This window comes from Mobula hypostoma, chromosome 19 (genome assembly GCF_963921235.1).
Source record: "Mobula hypostoma chromosome 19, sMobHyp1.1, whole genome shotgun sequence".
NCBI lineage: Eukaryota > Metazoa > Chordata > Chondrichthyes > Myliobatiformes > Myliobatidae > Mobula > Mobula hypostoma.
The window spans coordinates 62,853,482-62,870,397 of NC_086115.1; the positions used below are offsets into that span (position 1 = coordinate 62,853,482).

The 16,916-nt window shown below is 39.1% G+C and overlaps 1 protein-coding gene across 6 annotated transcripts in view; it reads right to left on the bottom strand.

Annotated features, from left to right (window-relative positions):
* The window catches only part of shtn1 (shootin 1), a 117,426-nt gene that overhangs the window by 22,358 nt on the left and 78,152 nt on the right, over positions 1–16,916 (bottom strand). For all 6 annotated transcript variants that reach the window (XR_010021041.1, XR_010021040.1, XR_010021039.1 and 3 more), the window contains exons 12-14: positions 16,701–16,780; positions 4,851–4,948; positions 3,376–3,438 (exon numbers count right to left, since the gene is read on the bottom strand). Coding sequence is in view for 2 of the 6 variants with exons in the window: in XM_063072046.1 (XP_062928116.1) it covers positions 3,376–3,438; positions 4,851–4,948; positions 16,701–16,780 (241 nt within the window). In the remaining 4 variants the exon portion in view is untranslated. The remainder of the gene's footprint in view (positions 1–3,375; positions 3,439–4,850; positions 4,949–16,700; positions 16,781–16,916) is intronic.

A 16,916-nucleotide genomic window follows, 5' to 3' on the forward strand; every position in this document is an offset into this window, starting at 1 on the left:
GACAATTAAGCTTGAAATTGAACTTATGTTCTTGATGAAATTCTGGCATCTTCCACCTTCCACCACAGGCTAGATGCAGGAAGATTGTTCCCGATGTTGGGGAGGTCTAGAACGAGGGGTCACAGTTTGAGGATAGAGGGGAAGCCTTTTAGGACCGAGGTTAGGAAAAACTTCTTCACACAGAGAGTGGTGAATCTGTGGAATTCTCTGCCACAGCAAACTGTTGAGGCCAGTTCATTAGCTATGTTTAAAAGGAAGTTAGATATGGCCCTTGTGGCTACAGGGGTCAGGGGGTATGGAGGGAAGGCTGGGTTCTGAGTTGGATGATCAGCCATGATCATAATAAATGGCGGTGCAGGCTCGAAGGGCCGAATGGCCTACTCCTGCACCTATTTTCTATGTTTCTATGTTTCCTCTCGAGTCCTGAAAAAGAATCTCAGCCCAAAATGTTGACTGTTTATTCCTTTCCCTGGATGCTTCCTGGCCTGTTGAGTTCCTCCAGCATTTTGTGTGCGTTGTGATTGATTGTGCTGGCTGGGGATTTCAGACTCAGGAATAGATACTCTGGCTAAGAGCACAGCCATTTACAACTAAGCTGAGAGGAGCAGTCAGGCATCTCCAGGGGAAAGGCCGTAGTCCCTCAATGTCACCTCAGCCCCTTGGAACCCACAAAGACACGGTGGCAGCAAGCCAGTGCGATTTCATCATGTAAGTTTATATTGTCTGTCTGAATACCTATGAAAGAACAACAGATTTGTGGCCATTGGATTCTTGAGTTTAGAATCAATTATACACATTTAATTAAGAAAGTTCCTTCTGCTGAGCTGACAGCTTCTTATAAGTGGCTGCTATCTTGGTTAAAGTTTTTACTAAGATATACACAAGGTGGCTACTTTATTAGAAACTTCCTGTACCTAATAAAATGGCCAGTGAGTGTCTGATCATGGTCTACTGCTGGTGTAACACATCCACTTAAAGGTTCACAGTGTTGTGCATTCAGAGATGCTCTTCTGCACACCACTGTGGTAAAGCATGGTTATTTGAGTTTCCTGTTAGCTTGAACTAGTCTGGCCATTTTCCTCTGATCTCTCTCATTAACAAGGCATTTTCATGCACAGAGCAGCCACTGAACAGACTTTTTTTCCTGCACTATTCTCTGTAAACTCCCGAGAAGGTCCCAGGACATCAGCAGTTTCTGAACACCAATAATCATTCAATGGTCAGAATCATTTAGATCACATTTCTTCCACATTCTGATGTTTGGTCTGAATAACAAATGAACCTCTTGACCAAGTCTGAATGTCGTCCAGTGTTATAATACTCTTCAGTGATTGCCTTCCTGGTGTCCGTGGCCACATAACCAGGACTTGTGATGTCCACCATCTGCTCCCGTGGCTTCATGTGACCCTGATCGGGGCTAAGCAGGTTTACACCTTTCCCAAGGGTGACCTGCAGGTTAGCGGAGGGAAGGCGTGCCTTACACCTCCTTTGGTAGAGACATATGTCCAGCCCACAACCCTATTCTTATCATATGTACTGAGATTCAGTGAAAAGTTTCATTTGAATATCACCCAGACAGTTTATGCCATTCATAATTACGTCACGATACTAACAAGGAAGACAATGCAGAATATAGTGTTACAGTTAGAAAATAAAGTCAAGGGTCACAACAAGATAGAATTGAAATCAAGAGTTCATATTTAAACATATGAGAAATCCTTTCGAGAGTCTGGTAAAAACAGAATAAAAACTGTCACTGAGGCTGGTGTTACACGTTCTCCAGTGTTTGTATCTTCTACACAAGAGGTTCTGCAGATGCTGAAAGTCCAGAACAACACACAGAAAATGCTGGAGGAACTCAACAAGCCAGGCAGTGTCTATGGAAACGATTCAGACCAAGACTCTTCTTCAGGGCTGGAAAAGAAGGTGGAAGATGCCAGGATACAAAGGAGAGGGAAGGGGAAGGAGGGTAGCTGAAAGTGATAGGTGAAGCCAGGTGGGTGGGAGAGGTACAGGGCAGGAGAGGAAGAAATCTGATCGGAGAGGAGAGTGAAGCATAGGAGAAATGGAAGATAGAGGGGCACCAAGGGAAGGTGATAGCAGGTGAGAAGAGGTGGGAGAATAGAAGAAGAGGATAACTTCTGCCCAAAGGGAGTGAGGAGAAGAGAGAAGGTCCAGGGGGTTAGGGGCCTTGATTTATATTTGCTCATTTTGCGAGACAGCAGTAAGTGTTGGTGGTGTCAATGGAGTGAAGGCTGGTGTTCGAGAAGAGATATTGCAGCCTTCTCCACAAACAAATGTCCCTTCCTAATGATGTTAACCATTTGATGCCGAGCTTCATCACATGATTAAAAAGTGGAGACTGCACAACCGTGTGTCTGTATTTATAGTCCAACGTAGTGAATCAGGTTGAACTGTGGAAACACCTAATAAAAAACATCCATGCAACCACCAGGCAGCAGTGATAATCCTCTTTACCTTGTTTATTTCCAACCATTAGGTTATCCCTCCCACATTAAACTAGTTAGGCTGATTATGTTGCTTTATAAGGAATCAATACATGGCCAATAGTGATCCAGCTGAGGCCACTTCATCTCACAGCACTGCTGGTCCACAGAGAGGAAACAGCAGTCAGAATCTGAAGCAGGTTTAATATTTCTGGCATACTGTATCTCGTGAAATCGGCTGTTTTTTCAGCCACAATAAATTGGTTGTTTTGTGACAGCAGTAAACAAGAGCTGAAGTAAAGAGTGGGAAATGCTACATAGAGCATAAGGTACAGGAGTCTCAGGACTCGCACAGCCAGGTTCAGGAACAGTTATGACCCCTCAACCATAGGCTCTTGAACCAAAGGGGATAACTTCACTCACCCCAACAATGAACTGCTCCCATAACCAATGGACTCACTTTCAAGGACTCTTCATCTCATGTCCTTGATATTTATTGCTTATTAATTTATTATTTTTATTTCTTCTCTTTGAATTTGCACGGTTTGTTTTCTTCTGCACTGGTTGAATGCCCAAGTCGTGCGGTTTTTCATTGATATGGTTATTATTCTATAGATTTACTGAGTATGCCCACAAGGGAATGCATCTCCGGGTTGTACATTGTGACATATATGTACTTTGGGAATAAATTTTGCTTTGAACTTTGGTACTGAACAAGTGCCAAACTGCTCCCAAGTTACTTCCCAGTAATTCTGACAATAGGAGCAACACTTTCAGTACATTGGATGAACTCAGCAGGTCGGGCAGCATCAGATAATTCTGATAATAGTAACTGCAGGGAGCTTGTTTGGCCATGACACAATTACAAAGGAACCTGAAAGATTGAAGAGCAAAACTAAAGTAAATTGGAATTAAATTCAGGACTTACTAGTATTCCTCTGAGTTCTTGTAAAGCATTAGATTCTTGAAGTGTGTTCTTATTAATTGGAGTCTAGAATCAAACAGAAGGAAGTGTGACCAACAGCAAAACTGATTAATGGCATTAGCAGCGACAGGAATTCCCTCAGAATTAATAATTTGGCACGGTTTTATTGGAAAAAGGTGACAATACAATTAAAAAAACAGTTGAAGTACAGGGAAAAACTCTTTCAGGATGTTTAATAATAGGTGAAAGTAACATCTGTAAAAGACAATTAAACTTAGGACTGACAATTCACACGGCCTTTGAGATATGCAAAATCTTGAATAAAGCGATAATCACAAAATTTTTAAAAATCACGCAAATTTTATTTCATATCTACTGTACCAATAAAAACATTTGGAAAAAAATGGAGACAAATTTTCGAGTGAGAAGGATGTAGTTTAAAGAAGTTGTGCCAGGAAAGGCTTCTTAGTTTCCAGAGGTGTTGGGAATGCGCTGCTAGGGCCAGTGATGGAGGTAGATAGATAATGGCATTTTAAGAGGCTCTTAGGTAGCATGATGCAGGGATATAGATCATATACAGACAGGAGAGACCTAACTTAATTTAGCATTATAGTGCAAACATTGTGGGTCAAAGGACCTGTTCCTGTACTGTACTGTTCCATGTTCTGTGCAAACGGGGGATGCAAATGTTACTTTGCTAGAGCATTTAAAATTTTTCTGCATTTAGGAATTAAAGCAGCACTTTAGAAGAAACTAACTTCCTTCAGCTAAAAACACATTGACTCAAAGAGTTATGCAGGAAAGGAAACAGGCTATTTGGCCCAACTTGTCCATGTTGAACAAGCAGCCTATCTGAGCTAGACTCTTACGTCTGTATTTGGCCTATACACTAACATTACTAAGAGTAAGATAAACAGATACTACAGAAATAGATAGAAACAACAGAGATTAAACTGGTTAAATTGTGCACTTTGGTAAAGTAGTAACCAGTTCCCAATGCTTGGAGCTAAGTTGCAGGAAGAGGAATTATGGCTCCTTCTATTCCCCGTGAGTTGAGTACACAAGGCAAAAGTTTACAGAAATACAGGGGATAATGTTGGCAGGTGAAAGTTAAAGTTACCACTGCAGGTGCTGACCCAAACCACTGCTAGCTTTCTAGAAACTCAGCTCTTTACGAAGCATTAGCAGCCACCAGCTGACAACTAATTTGTTAGTAGTTTGAGTGATCTGCAAGTTTAAAATGAACTACAAGGGCACAACTTCGGATTTGTAAGTTTAGAATTCTATGAAGAATATGTTTCACTCACAGTAAATACACAAGGAGACAATTTTTTAATTATACAGATGTCAGTGTATTAGATTACTGAGTTCGAGATCCTCAACTACAAATAGTACTATTTGAGGACTGTACAAATATTTTATATTTTCAAAAGAAAGAGAAATGCATTATACTGTTTAAATTATAACAATACAGTCACCTTGTTCGTTTCATTGACCTTCCGAAGCTGAACTCCTTTCTTAATTCTTTCCATCATTTCATCAACTGCTTGTTTCTTCACTTCATCAAAAGAATTGCCTTTAGATAGTTGAAAAAGTTTATGATTTGGAAGGAAACTGATTCATACATGAAACTGCATGCACCTTTACCATCCACAAATTTTGCATGTTTCTGCTGAATAAAGTTATTTTCATATCTGCAAATATCTTTGTATTAAATGCAAAATATAGGGAGGCATATTGGACAGACATTTTTCTAATGACCATAATTTGATAGAAATCCACAGTATCTCTGTCTGTTATGTTTATATAGAGTTGAAAGTGGTATTACTTTCTGGTCATTCTTCATTATTAAGGTTATTGTCAGAGCACAATTTCTAAGAGCCTCCAGAATCTGCAGTTATATTTTAATTGTGCACATACTAAGGATGAACAACAAAGGTGAAACAAAAAGGAAACCTAACCAAATTATTTATAAACTGCACCGAGAAGGGAGTTGTATGTTTACAAAAATGCTTTGCATTTATAAGATCTTTCTCAACAATACTGAAATATTCACAAATACTGTACCGTTAGTCACACTTGAGAAGTGTAGTCACTGCATATTGTAATGCAAACAACATAACCCTACACAGTCAAGAAAGCTCACCAGTGCCCTTACTTTCTGAGGAGGCTGAAGAGAGCTGGACTTTGTACATCTATACTCAGGTCATTCTACAGATACACAGTAGAAAGCACCTTAACAAGCTGCATCACTGCATGGTACGGAAACTACGCTGCGACAGAGGGGAAGGTTCTACAATGAGTCGTCAAAACCACCCAATGGATCACTGCCATCAGCCTACCCACCATCAAGGGCATATATACAGACAGGTGCCAAAAAAGGGGCCAGCAACATGATGAAAAATCCCACCCGCCCTGCTCATGAACTTTGTCCCACTCCCATCAGGGAGGTGGCTATGTAACATCCATGTCAGGACCACCATATTCAAAAACAGTTACTTTCCCCAAGCAGTAAGATTGATCAACATCTCCACCCACTAACTCCACCACAACTTGACTATTTCCCATCAGTTACCTTATGTACAACATCGTGTCACTTTATGGACGTACAATCAATGCATTTAAGCTATCTTTTATATTTATCTTTATTGTGTTTTTATTATTATTGTTTTCTTTACCTTATTGTACTTTTTTAAAGCCACATTGGATCTGGAGTAACAATTATTTCATTCTCCTTACATTTGTGTATTGGAGATGACATTAACCAATCTTGAATCTTGAATAATTAGAATATGGTATTAGTGCTACCTTAATGAATCCAATGATCAGGTATGAGCATTACTGATGCATCCAAAAATAATTGTCCATTTGTAAATGCCCTTGAGCTGCTATAGTCTGGATAGTGGTAACACTGGGAGTTCTAACATTTCCATTCAGAGATAGAGGGAGAATGGGAATGGGTTTCCAGGTGAAGACAACTTACGACTTGGTAAAAGATGGCAATGCTCGTATCCAATTACACCCTGGACCATCGAGTTCAAAGAGATCATGTGTGTGTGTGGTTTTGCTTCAGTGGATAAATGTGGTACCACCAAACAGACAACATTTCTCTGAATGGCTAAAGCTTATTGAGAATCGGAACTTCACTTCCTTTTACTTCTTTTAAATTATATAAACAAATGAATAACCCAATAGTTAAGCATACTTTACGTATATGGTTTCAATTTCGAAGATTTTTTGGGTTCAATCAATTTATCCTAGCAAGCCCTATCTTGTCAAACTTTCTTTTTCAACCTTCCACGATGGATCAAGCCTACTCTGATTGGAAAATTAAAGGTATAATATCTTTTCGCGATTTATTTATGGATAATTGTTTTATGTCTTTTGATCAACTTTCTAATAAATATAACTTACCCAGATCTCACTTTTTCAGATATTTACAGATTAGGAACTTTTTATTTACTGTTTCCCCTAATTTCCCACATCCATATCCAACGGATATTTTGGAAAAAATTTTAGATTTAAATCTCTCTCAGAAAAGTGTTGTAGCAATCATATATGATATAATTTTGAATTTATGTCCTGATGCTTCTAATAAAATTAAAGCTGACTGGGAAAGAGAACTTGAGATTAATATACTGACTGAAAAATGGGAAGAAATTCTTCAGTTGGTGAATTCATCCTCTGTATGTGCTAAGCATAGGTTGATACAGTTAAGTGCACAGGGCTCATATGTCCAAAGATAAACTATCTCGTTATTACTCTTATATTAATCCAATATGTGACAGATGTCATTCCGAGATAGCTTCTCTAACCCACATGTTTTGGTCATGTCCTTTGTTGGAGAAATATTGGAAAGATATTTTTGATATTATTTCAACGGTCCTAAATATAGACTTACAACCGCATCCAATTACTGCTATCTTTGGACTACCAATGATAGATTTAAATAATTTAACCTCTTCATCACGAAGGATGATTGCATTTCTTACTTTAATGGCCAGAAGGTCTATTTTATTGAATTGGAAAGAGATTAACCCTCCTAAGGTATTTCATTGGTTTTCACAAACTATGCTGTGTTTGAATTTGGAGAAAATTAGAAGTGCAGTTTATGACCCTTCCATTAAGTTTGAAAAAACTTGGAGGCCATTCATTCAGCATTTTCACTTAATGTAATATCTTTATTTCCAAACCTATTCTATTTCTCTGTATTGTTGTTGGAGGGGAATGGAGTCGTCGGCACCGAGGTTTTCTTCTTTTTCATTTTTAAGTTCTTAGATTTGCCCAAGTCTTTTAGTTTAGTTGATCAATTTTGTCTTTCTTTTGGGTTGGGGTTTTTTTTTGGTTTCGGTTTTTTTTTAGTTTTTTTTTGATCTGTATTATCCGTTGTTAGTTTTATATGATTGGGAGTTTAGTCAAATTTCAATATTGGACTTTACGATTACTGTTTGTAAGTGTAACAATTTATCTCCTATTATTTGTATCATTGCTATGTTTTGTTTATATATTCTAAAATTAATAAAGAGATTGAAAAAAAAGAGAATTGCACCTTTCAGTAGGTGATTATTGTCTCAGACTCACGTTTCAGCATCCATTAGCTCAAGCTTGAATGTCATCCACACTTCACTTTGCAGGAGTGAACCTCTTCATTATTATGTTTGAATTTTTGTTAAATTGTATGAATCAGCACAAGTCCTATTCATTAGGATACATGGTGAAATCTTGTACAATAACAAAATTCAAAGTTCAATGTAAATTTATCATTAATATACGTACAGTATATGTCACCAATTAAAACCCTGAGATTCATTTTCTTGCTGTCTTTCGCAGTAAGCACAAGAAACACAATAGAATCAATGAAAGACTGCACACAACACACAACAATATGCAAAAGACAACAAACTGTACAAATACTAAAAGAATAAATACTAATAATAATTTTACTAGTTACTTGTTTACAAACTGTATGTAAAATTGTAACATCATTCATCTTGCAACTAATCACCCCTCACTTCGAATACCACACTGTACTTACACAAGAGAAGAAAGGATGGTGTGAGGGTATGAAAAGATGTGAAAAACAACTGATAGTAGATTCTGTAATTCTAAATCAAGCCCAGCGTAAAAGCAGAAATCTTTCAAGTTATATTGACGGTAAAAAGGCATTTGATTCCGTCGCACACTCATGGATAATAATATATATATAAACTACACCTAATATTTGTGAAATTCTTACAGCATCTGGTGAGGCATAACATACTATAATCACTCTATCTATTAACAACCAAAAAAGAACAGCCATCATTAACAAAATAAACCAAGGCAATTTCCAGGGTGACTCTCTATGTCCACTATGGTTCTGTCTAGATTTAAATCCACTCTCTAATTTACTGAATTGGACAAAACCAGGGTGTCAAGAAAACAACCTCTCACTTAATGTCGCAAAAACAAAGGAGCTAGTTGTGGACTACACGAGGAATGGAGACAGCCTAACCCTATTGACATCAATGGATTTGGGTTTTAGAGAGTGAACAGCTTTAAGTTCCTCGGCATAAACTTCACCGAGGATCTCACATGGTCTGTACATACTGGCTATATGGTGAAAAAGCACAACAGCACCTCTTTCACCTCAGGCGGTTGAAGAAGTTTGGTATGTGCCCCCAGATTCTAAGAACTTTCTACAGGGGCATGATTGAGAGCACCCTGACTGGCTGTATCACTGCCTGCTATGGGAACTGTACTTCCCTCAATCGCAGGGCTCTGCAGAGAGTGGTGCGGACAGCCCAGCGCATCTATAGATGTGAATTTCCCACTATTCAGGAAGTTTACAAAGACAGATGTGTAAAAAGGGCCCGAAGGATCATTAGAGATCCAAGTCACCCCAACCACAGACCGTTCCAGCTGCTACCATCCAGGAAATGATACCGTAGCATAAAAGCCAGGACAAACAGGCTCCCGGACAGCTTCCTCCACCAAGCTATCAGACTGATTAATTCATGCTGACACAACTGTATTTCTATGTTATATTGACTATCCTGTTGTACACAATATTATAAATTACTATAAATTGCACATTTAGACAGAGCGTAATGTAAAGATTTTTACTCCTCATGTATATGAAGGATGTATGTAACAAAGTCAATTCAATATCAAATCAGAAACAACCAAATTACAGTGCCTATAAAATGTTTTCACCCCCTCTGGTACTATTCATGTTTTATTGTTTTACAACATTGAATCACAGTGGATTTAATTTCTTTTTTTTGACACTGATCAACAGAAAAAGAGGCTTTTGTGTCAAAGTGAAAATGGATCTCTACAAAGTGATCAAAATTAATTACAAATATAAAAATACAAAATAATTGATTGCATAAGTATTCAACCCCTTCAAGTCAGTATTTGGTAGATGCACCTTTGGCAGCAATTACAGCTATGAGTCTGTGTGCATAGGTCTTTATCAGCTTTGCACATCTGGACACTGTCATTTTTCCCCATTCTTCATTACAAAACTGCTCAAGCTCTGTCAGGTTGCATGGGGATCGGCGTGAACAGCCCTTATCAAGAACAACCACAAATTCCCAATTGGATTGAGGTCTGGACTCCAACTTGGCCACTCCAGGGCATTAAGTTTATTGTTTTTAAGCCGTTCCTGTGTAGCTCTGGCTTTATTCTTGGAGACATTGTCTTGCTGGAAAACAAATCTTCTCCCAAGTCGCAGTTCTCTTGCAGACTGCATCAGGTTTTCCTCCAGGATTTCCTTGTATTTTGCTGCATTCATTTTACCAGCTACCTTTACAAGCTTTCCAGGGCCTGCTGTAATGAAGCATCCCCACAGCATGATGCAGCCACCACCACGCTTCACGGTAGGGATGGTGTGTTTTTGATAATGTGCGGTGTTTGACTTACGCCAAACATAGAATTTACTCTGATGGCCAAAAAGCTCAATTTTGATTTCATCAGATCATAGAACCTTCTTCCAGTTGACTTCAGAATCTCCCACATGCCTTCTGGTAAACTCTAGCTGAGAATTCATGTGTGTTTTTTTCAACAGTGGCTTTCTCTTTGCCACTCTCCTGTAAAGCTGCGACTGGTGAAACACTCGGGCAACAGTTATTGTATGCACAGTCTCTCCCATCTCAGCCACTGAAGCTTGTAACTCCTCCAGAGTTGTTATCGGTCTTTTGGTAACCTTCCTCACCGGTCTCGTTCTTACACGGTCACTCAGTTTTTGAGGATGGCCTGCTCTAGGCAGACTTACATTTGTGCCATATTCTTTCCATTTCTTGATGATTGACTTAACTGTACACCAAGGAATATTCAGTGACTTTGAAATATTATTACATCCATCTCCTGACTCATGCTGTTCAATAATCTTTTTAGGGAGTTGCTTGGAGTGTTCTTTTGTCTTCGTGGTGTAGTTTTTGCCAGGATACTGACTGACCAGCAGTTCGACTTTCCAGTTTCAGGTGTGTTTTTACTACAATTAATTGAAACACCTTGACTGCACACAAGTCTCCAAAAACAGGTCTCTATTTAACTAATTAAATGACTTCTAAAACCAACTGGCTGCACCAGGGATGATTTGATGTGTCATATTAAAACTGGGAGGGGAGAGGGTGAATATTTATGCAATCAATTATTTTGTGTTTTATATTTGTAATTAACTTAGATCACTTTGTAAACATCATTTCCATTTTTATACAAAGAAGTATTTTCCTGTTGATCAGTGTCAAAAAAGCCAAATTAAATCCACTGTGATTCAATGTTGTTAAACAATAAAACATGAACACTTCCGGGGGGTGGGGGATGGGCTGAATACTTTTTATAGGGACTGTATAGTTAACACACCTTCTCTACATGGATAGTTTGAAAATATATACTTCATCATTAAAGTTAACGCAATTAATTGAAATAGTAGATCTATTTTGTAAAAATATAAACATGAACTTTGGACTAGGTAAGTGCAGAACATGAAACATAAATGCAATGGAGCTAGCAGAATATAAAACTGAGCAGCAGGATACAATACAACTGACTGATAAATATGAAACACACTGTATAAGTATCTGGGATGTCAACAAGCAAAGAAAATAGACTATAGTGCAATAAAAGGAAAACTTTTGACAAAATTTACTTCAAGGCTTAGAAAATCAGCCAAACACAGCTGAACTGTAAAAATATAACAAAGGCAAAAAGCACTTTCACTATACCCATATTAACATTTTATTTTGGCATGATATCTTGGTGCAAAATCTATCCATAAAATCTACAAAGAAAAATAAGAACTGAAATGACAAATTTTAGAAAATACTTTCAATTCTGATATTAAAGTACACAGCACTAAAGTTAAATGAAAGCACAACCTTGCAAAATGAAGAAATTTATCACTGCAGAAGTAAAAGTTAACCAATAAAAGGGCATGATCCACCATGGAAGACAACCCCATGATCTGAGCAAACTAGATATCAACAAAGAAGCATTGAATGCCTGGCTCAGAGTTAGAGCTCCCTTCCTAGAAACTGAGGGGTTCCTTGTGACAATACAGGACTAAGTGTTTAACACAAAAAAATCAAAATACATAATAAAAGACCAACAAATTCAAGAAAATAAATGCAGAAAATGCTAAGAGAAACCAGGAACAATCCAACACACTACAGGATCCTGCAGCAGTTTAACTCAATCTGATTACTTACACAGGCACCATTAAGTGGCAAACGTCATTCACCAAAATCTTGCTTTAAAGCACAAACTCATATAAGACACCATACTTTACTACAAATACAAGCCTTATCCAATTTCAGAGGCAGAGTTCTACAATATCAGTATTACAGTGGAGTAAAGGGAATTACAGAGGCATGAGAGAGGAGTTGGCCAGAATTGATTGGAAAGAAACACTGGCGGGGATGATGTCAGAGCAGTAATGGCTGGAATTTCCGGAAGCAATTTGGAAGGCACAGAATATATACATCCCAGAAAGGCGGATGTATTCTAAAGGCATGATGATGCAATTGTGGCTGGCTAGAAAAGTCAAAGCCAACATAAAAGCCAAAGGGGACAGTATATAATAGAGCAAAAATTAGTGGGAAATTCGAGGACTGGGAAACTTTTAAAAGCTAGCAGAAGGGAATGAAAAAAAGTCAGTAAGATGGTAAAGTTGGAATGCAAAAGCAAGATAGCTAATAATATTAAAGAGAATAGCAGAAGTTTCTTCAAATACATAAAGTATAAAAGAGGTGAGGGTGGATATTGGATCACTGGAAAACAATGCTGTAATTGGTAGTAATTGGGGACAAGGAAATGGCAGACGAACTGAATAAGTATTTTGCATCAGTCTTCACGGTGGAAGACACTAGCAGTATGGTGGAAGTTATAGGGGTCAGGGGGCATAAAGTGTATGAAGTTACCATAACTAGAGAAAAGGTTCTTGGGAAACTGAAAGGTCTGGAGGTAGATAAGCCAACTGGACCAGATGGTGTACACCCTATGGTTGTGAAGGTGGTGGCCAAGTCTTTTGATGGAAGACCATAAGGAACAGGAGCAGAATTAGGACATTTGACCCATCATGTGCTCCGCCATTTCATCATGGCTGATCCAATTTTCCTCTCAGCCCCAATTTCTCGCCTTCTCCTGATATTCTTTCATTCTTGATCTTTGCCTTAAAAATACATAAAGATTTGGCTTCCACAGCTGCTGTGGAAAAGAATTCCACAAATTCATCTCTCTCTGGCTAAAGAAATTTCCATTCTAAAAGGACACCCCGCTATTCTGAGGCTGTGTCCTCTGGTCTTCGACTCTCCCATCATAGGAAGCATCCTGTCCACATCCGCTCTATCAAGGTCTTTCACCATTTGATAGGTTTCAATGAGGTCACCACTCATTCTTCTGAATTCCATTGAATATAGGCCCACTCTTCATTTGACAGCCACTCAATCCTGGAATCATTTTAGTGAACCTCCTTTGACCCTTCTCCAGTTTCAGCACATCTTTTCCAAGATAAGGGGTCCAAAACTGCTCACAATACTCCAATGAGGCCTCACCAGTGATTTATAAAGTCTCAACATTACATCCTTGATTTTATATTCGAGTCTTTTTATGTATATTTGAACCAACCAATTCTTGATTGGTCAGGGCACGAAGGGATACGCAGAGAAAGCTGCAGGTTTGGGCTGAGAGGAAAATTGGATCAGCCATGATGAAATGGCAGAGCAGACTCGATGGGCCAAATGGCCTAATTCTGCTCCTGTATTTGATGGTCTAAATCATATTATAACCAATTCATTATTACAGATAGGACAATCCATAATAACCATCTGGTATAATATTACAGGATAAAGAAGCAAGAACAATTTACTTAATAGACAAATACACATAACATACTGAATTCAATAATAATAATAAATTCTTTATTGATCCCGAGTGGAAAATTCTTTTGTTACAGCAGCAGCATTTAAAAACACACTTAGCAGTGTGCAGACTTAACTAATAATGAAGTGCAGAATGATAATATACACAACAGTTTACCAATGTGCAATAATAATGTACAAAATAACCAGAGACTATTGTACTATGATGTGTGTTCTCCTGTTGCACAGAGATGAACTGCTGTATATGCTTAGGAAAGATTTTATCTAACGATCCCTGTGACAGTGGAGCTGAATGAGTTTGTTCAAAATGGTGCTCCACTGTTTATTCAGTAGGTCATGGAGTGGACCTGTCAAATTTATAAGTGAGAAACACCAGAAATATGCTGAAATAAAGAGGAAATTGAAAGACTATGGAATTCGTCCCAATATTAATATCTACAACTAGTATCATCCCAAAGTCACTGCACAATAGCATTAAACAATTAATCCTACACAGAAAGCCTCTATACTAAACACCACTAAAATAGTCCGAAAGTTCCTAGCAATTGAGAAATGAGAAATGAGTATGCTTGGCTATGCCTGTACCTCAGATTTTACCAGCCTGGGCCGAGATAAAATACAAAAAATAATAATAATAAATGAGCAATTAATATTGAGAACATGAGATGAAAATTCCTTGAAGGCAAGACTATAGGTTGTGGTAACATTTCAGTGATGAGACAAATAAAGTTGAATGAAGTTAACCCCTCCAGTTCAGGAGGGGTAATAACTGTTCCTGAAACTGGTGGTGTGAGTCCTGAGGCTCCTGCACATTCTTTCTGGTGGCAGCAGTGAGAAGAGAGCATGGCCTGGACAGTGGGGAACCTTGCTGATGGATGCTGCTTTCCGGCAACAGCACTCCGTGTGGGTGTGCTCAATGGTGGGGAGGGCTTTACTTGAGAAGGGATAAGCCTTATCAACTACTTTTTGAAGGCTTTTCCATTCAAGGGCATTGGTGTTTGCATACAAGGCCAAACCTTTGCAAACTTCTAAGAAAGTAGAGGTGCTGCTGTGCTTTCTTCGTAATGAGATGTACAATGCAGGACCCAGGACAGATTCTCTGAAATGATAATGCTGAGGAATTTAAACTCAACCTCTCCACCTCTGGTCCCTTGATGAGAATTCCTCTTGAAATCAATAATCATCTCCTTGATCTTGCTGACCGAGTAAGAGATTGTTGTTGTTCAGTCAGATTTTCAATCTCGCACCTATACGCTGATTTATCACCATATTTGATTGTACCTATGACAGTGGTGTCATCAGCAAACTTAAATATGGCATTTTACTAAGGAGCTGGTGGTAGACCTGAGGAGAGCTAAGGTACCGGTGACCCCTGTTTCCATCCGGGGGGTCAGTGTGGACATGGTGGAGGATTACAAATACCTGGGGATACGAATTGACAATAAACTGGACTGGTCAAAGAACACGGAGGCTGTCTACAATAAGGGTCAGAGCCGCCTCTATTTCTTGAGGAGACTGAGGTCCTTTAACATCTGCCGGACGATGCTGAGGATGTTCTACGAGTCTGTGGTGGCCAGTGCTATCATGTTTGCTGTTGTGTGCTGGGGCAGCAGGCTGAGGGCAGCAGACACCAACAGAATCAACAAACTCATTCGTAAGGCCAGTGATGTTGTGGGGATGGAACTGGACTCTCTGACGGTGGTGTCTGAAAAGAGGATGCTGTCCAAGTTGCATGCCATCTTGGACAATGTCTCCCATCCACTACATAATGTACTGGGTGGGCACAGGAGTACATTCAGCCAGAGACTCATTCCACCGAGATGCAACACAGAGCGTCATAGGAAGTCATTCCTGCCTGTGGCCATCAAACTTTACAACTCCTCCCTTGGAGGATCAGACACCCTGAGCCGATAGGCTGGTCCTGGACTTATTTCATAATTTACTGGCATAATTTACATATTACTATTTAACTATTTATGGTTCTATTACTATTTATTATTTATGGTGCAACTGTAATGAAAACCATTTTCCGCCTGGGATCAATAAAGTATGACTATGACTATGACTATTGGATAGATATACTTTATTAATCCCGAGGGAAATTTGGTTTCGTTACAGCAGCACCAACCAAGAATAGAGCATAAATATAGCAATACAAAAACCACCAACAATCAAACAGCAAAATGCAAACTATGCCAGATGGAAGATAAGTCCAGGACCAGTCTATTGGCTTAGGGTGTCTGACCCTCCACGGGAGGAGCTGCACGTTCGATGGCCACAGGCAGGAATGACCTCCCGTGCCGCCAAGTGTTGTATCACGGTGGAATGTGGCCGAAGTCCAACAGTAAAAAGTTCAATATCCAGTCTGCAAACATGCTCCTCGATTGTAATTATACCCCGGATTGCACCATCTGTTGTTAACCAGATCAGTAAGCACCCAACTCCTTTACGCTTACTGCTCTCAGTGCACTTCCGGTCAGCTGGAACGGTGTTACCCACCGAACTCCTCTTCTCCAAAAGTCTCTGTTGTCTCGACCCGGTCCTCTTTCCTTGACTTTGTGATCCCCCTCTGCATCCTCTGTGGGTTTTCCTCCGGATTTCAGCAGAGGTGTCCGCCACTCTGCTCGCTAAACCGGCCGGCATTAGCTGGAATACACAATGCGACCTTGCTTCTGTCCCGCGTGTGATTAGCCACCCAGTCATAAGCCTAAAATGAATAGAGCCGGAGGATATGCACACAGACTTGAGGTGCCCTGTGCTGATGGAGATTGTGGAGCAGATGTTGTTGTCAATCCAAACTGACTGGGATCTGCAAGTGAGGAAACTGATATTCCAATTGCATTAACAAATCCAGACACTTGCCGAACACCACAAGTTTCTACATTTTCAGCTTTTATTGAATGTAACTTACCTTAAAACTAAAACTAACTATATAAAATTATAATGCTTGGATATCGATCTCACCTGATTCCACTGAAAGGGACCTTCCAAACTCAGACCAATTGGATTCATTTTGTTTTTTACATAGTATCTTCATAAGATTTCTGTTGAAAAATTGACAGTTTTCTCAGAGTCCAATACAAATTATTCTACAAAACATGTCATTTCTTTGATCCAGTCTATAAACTCAAGTTTAGGCTAATAATTCTGAATTATTCTCCCATCATGCACTTGCTGTGG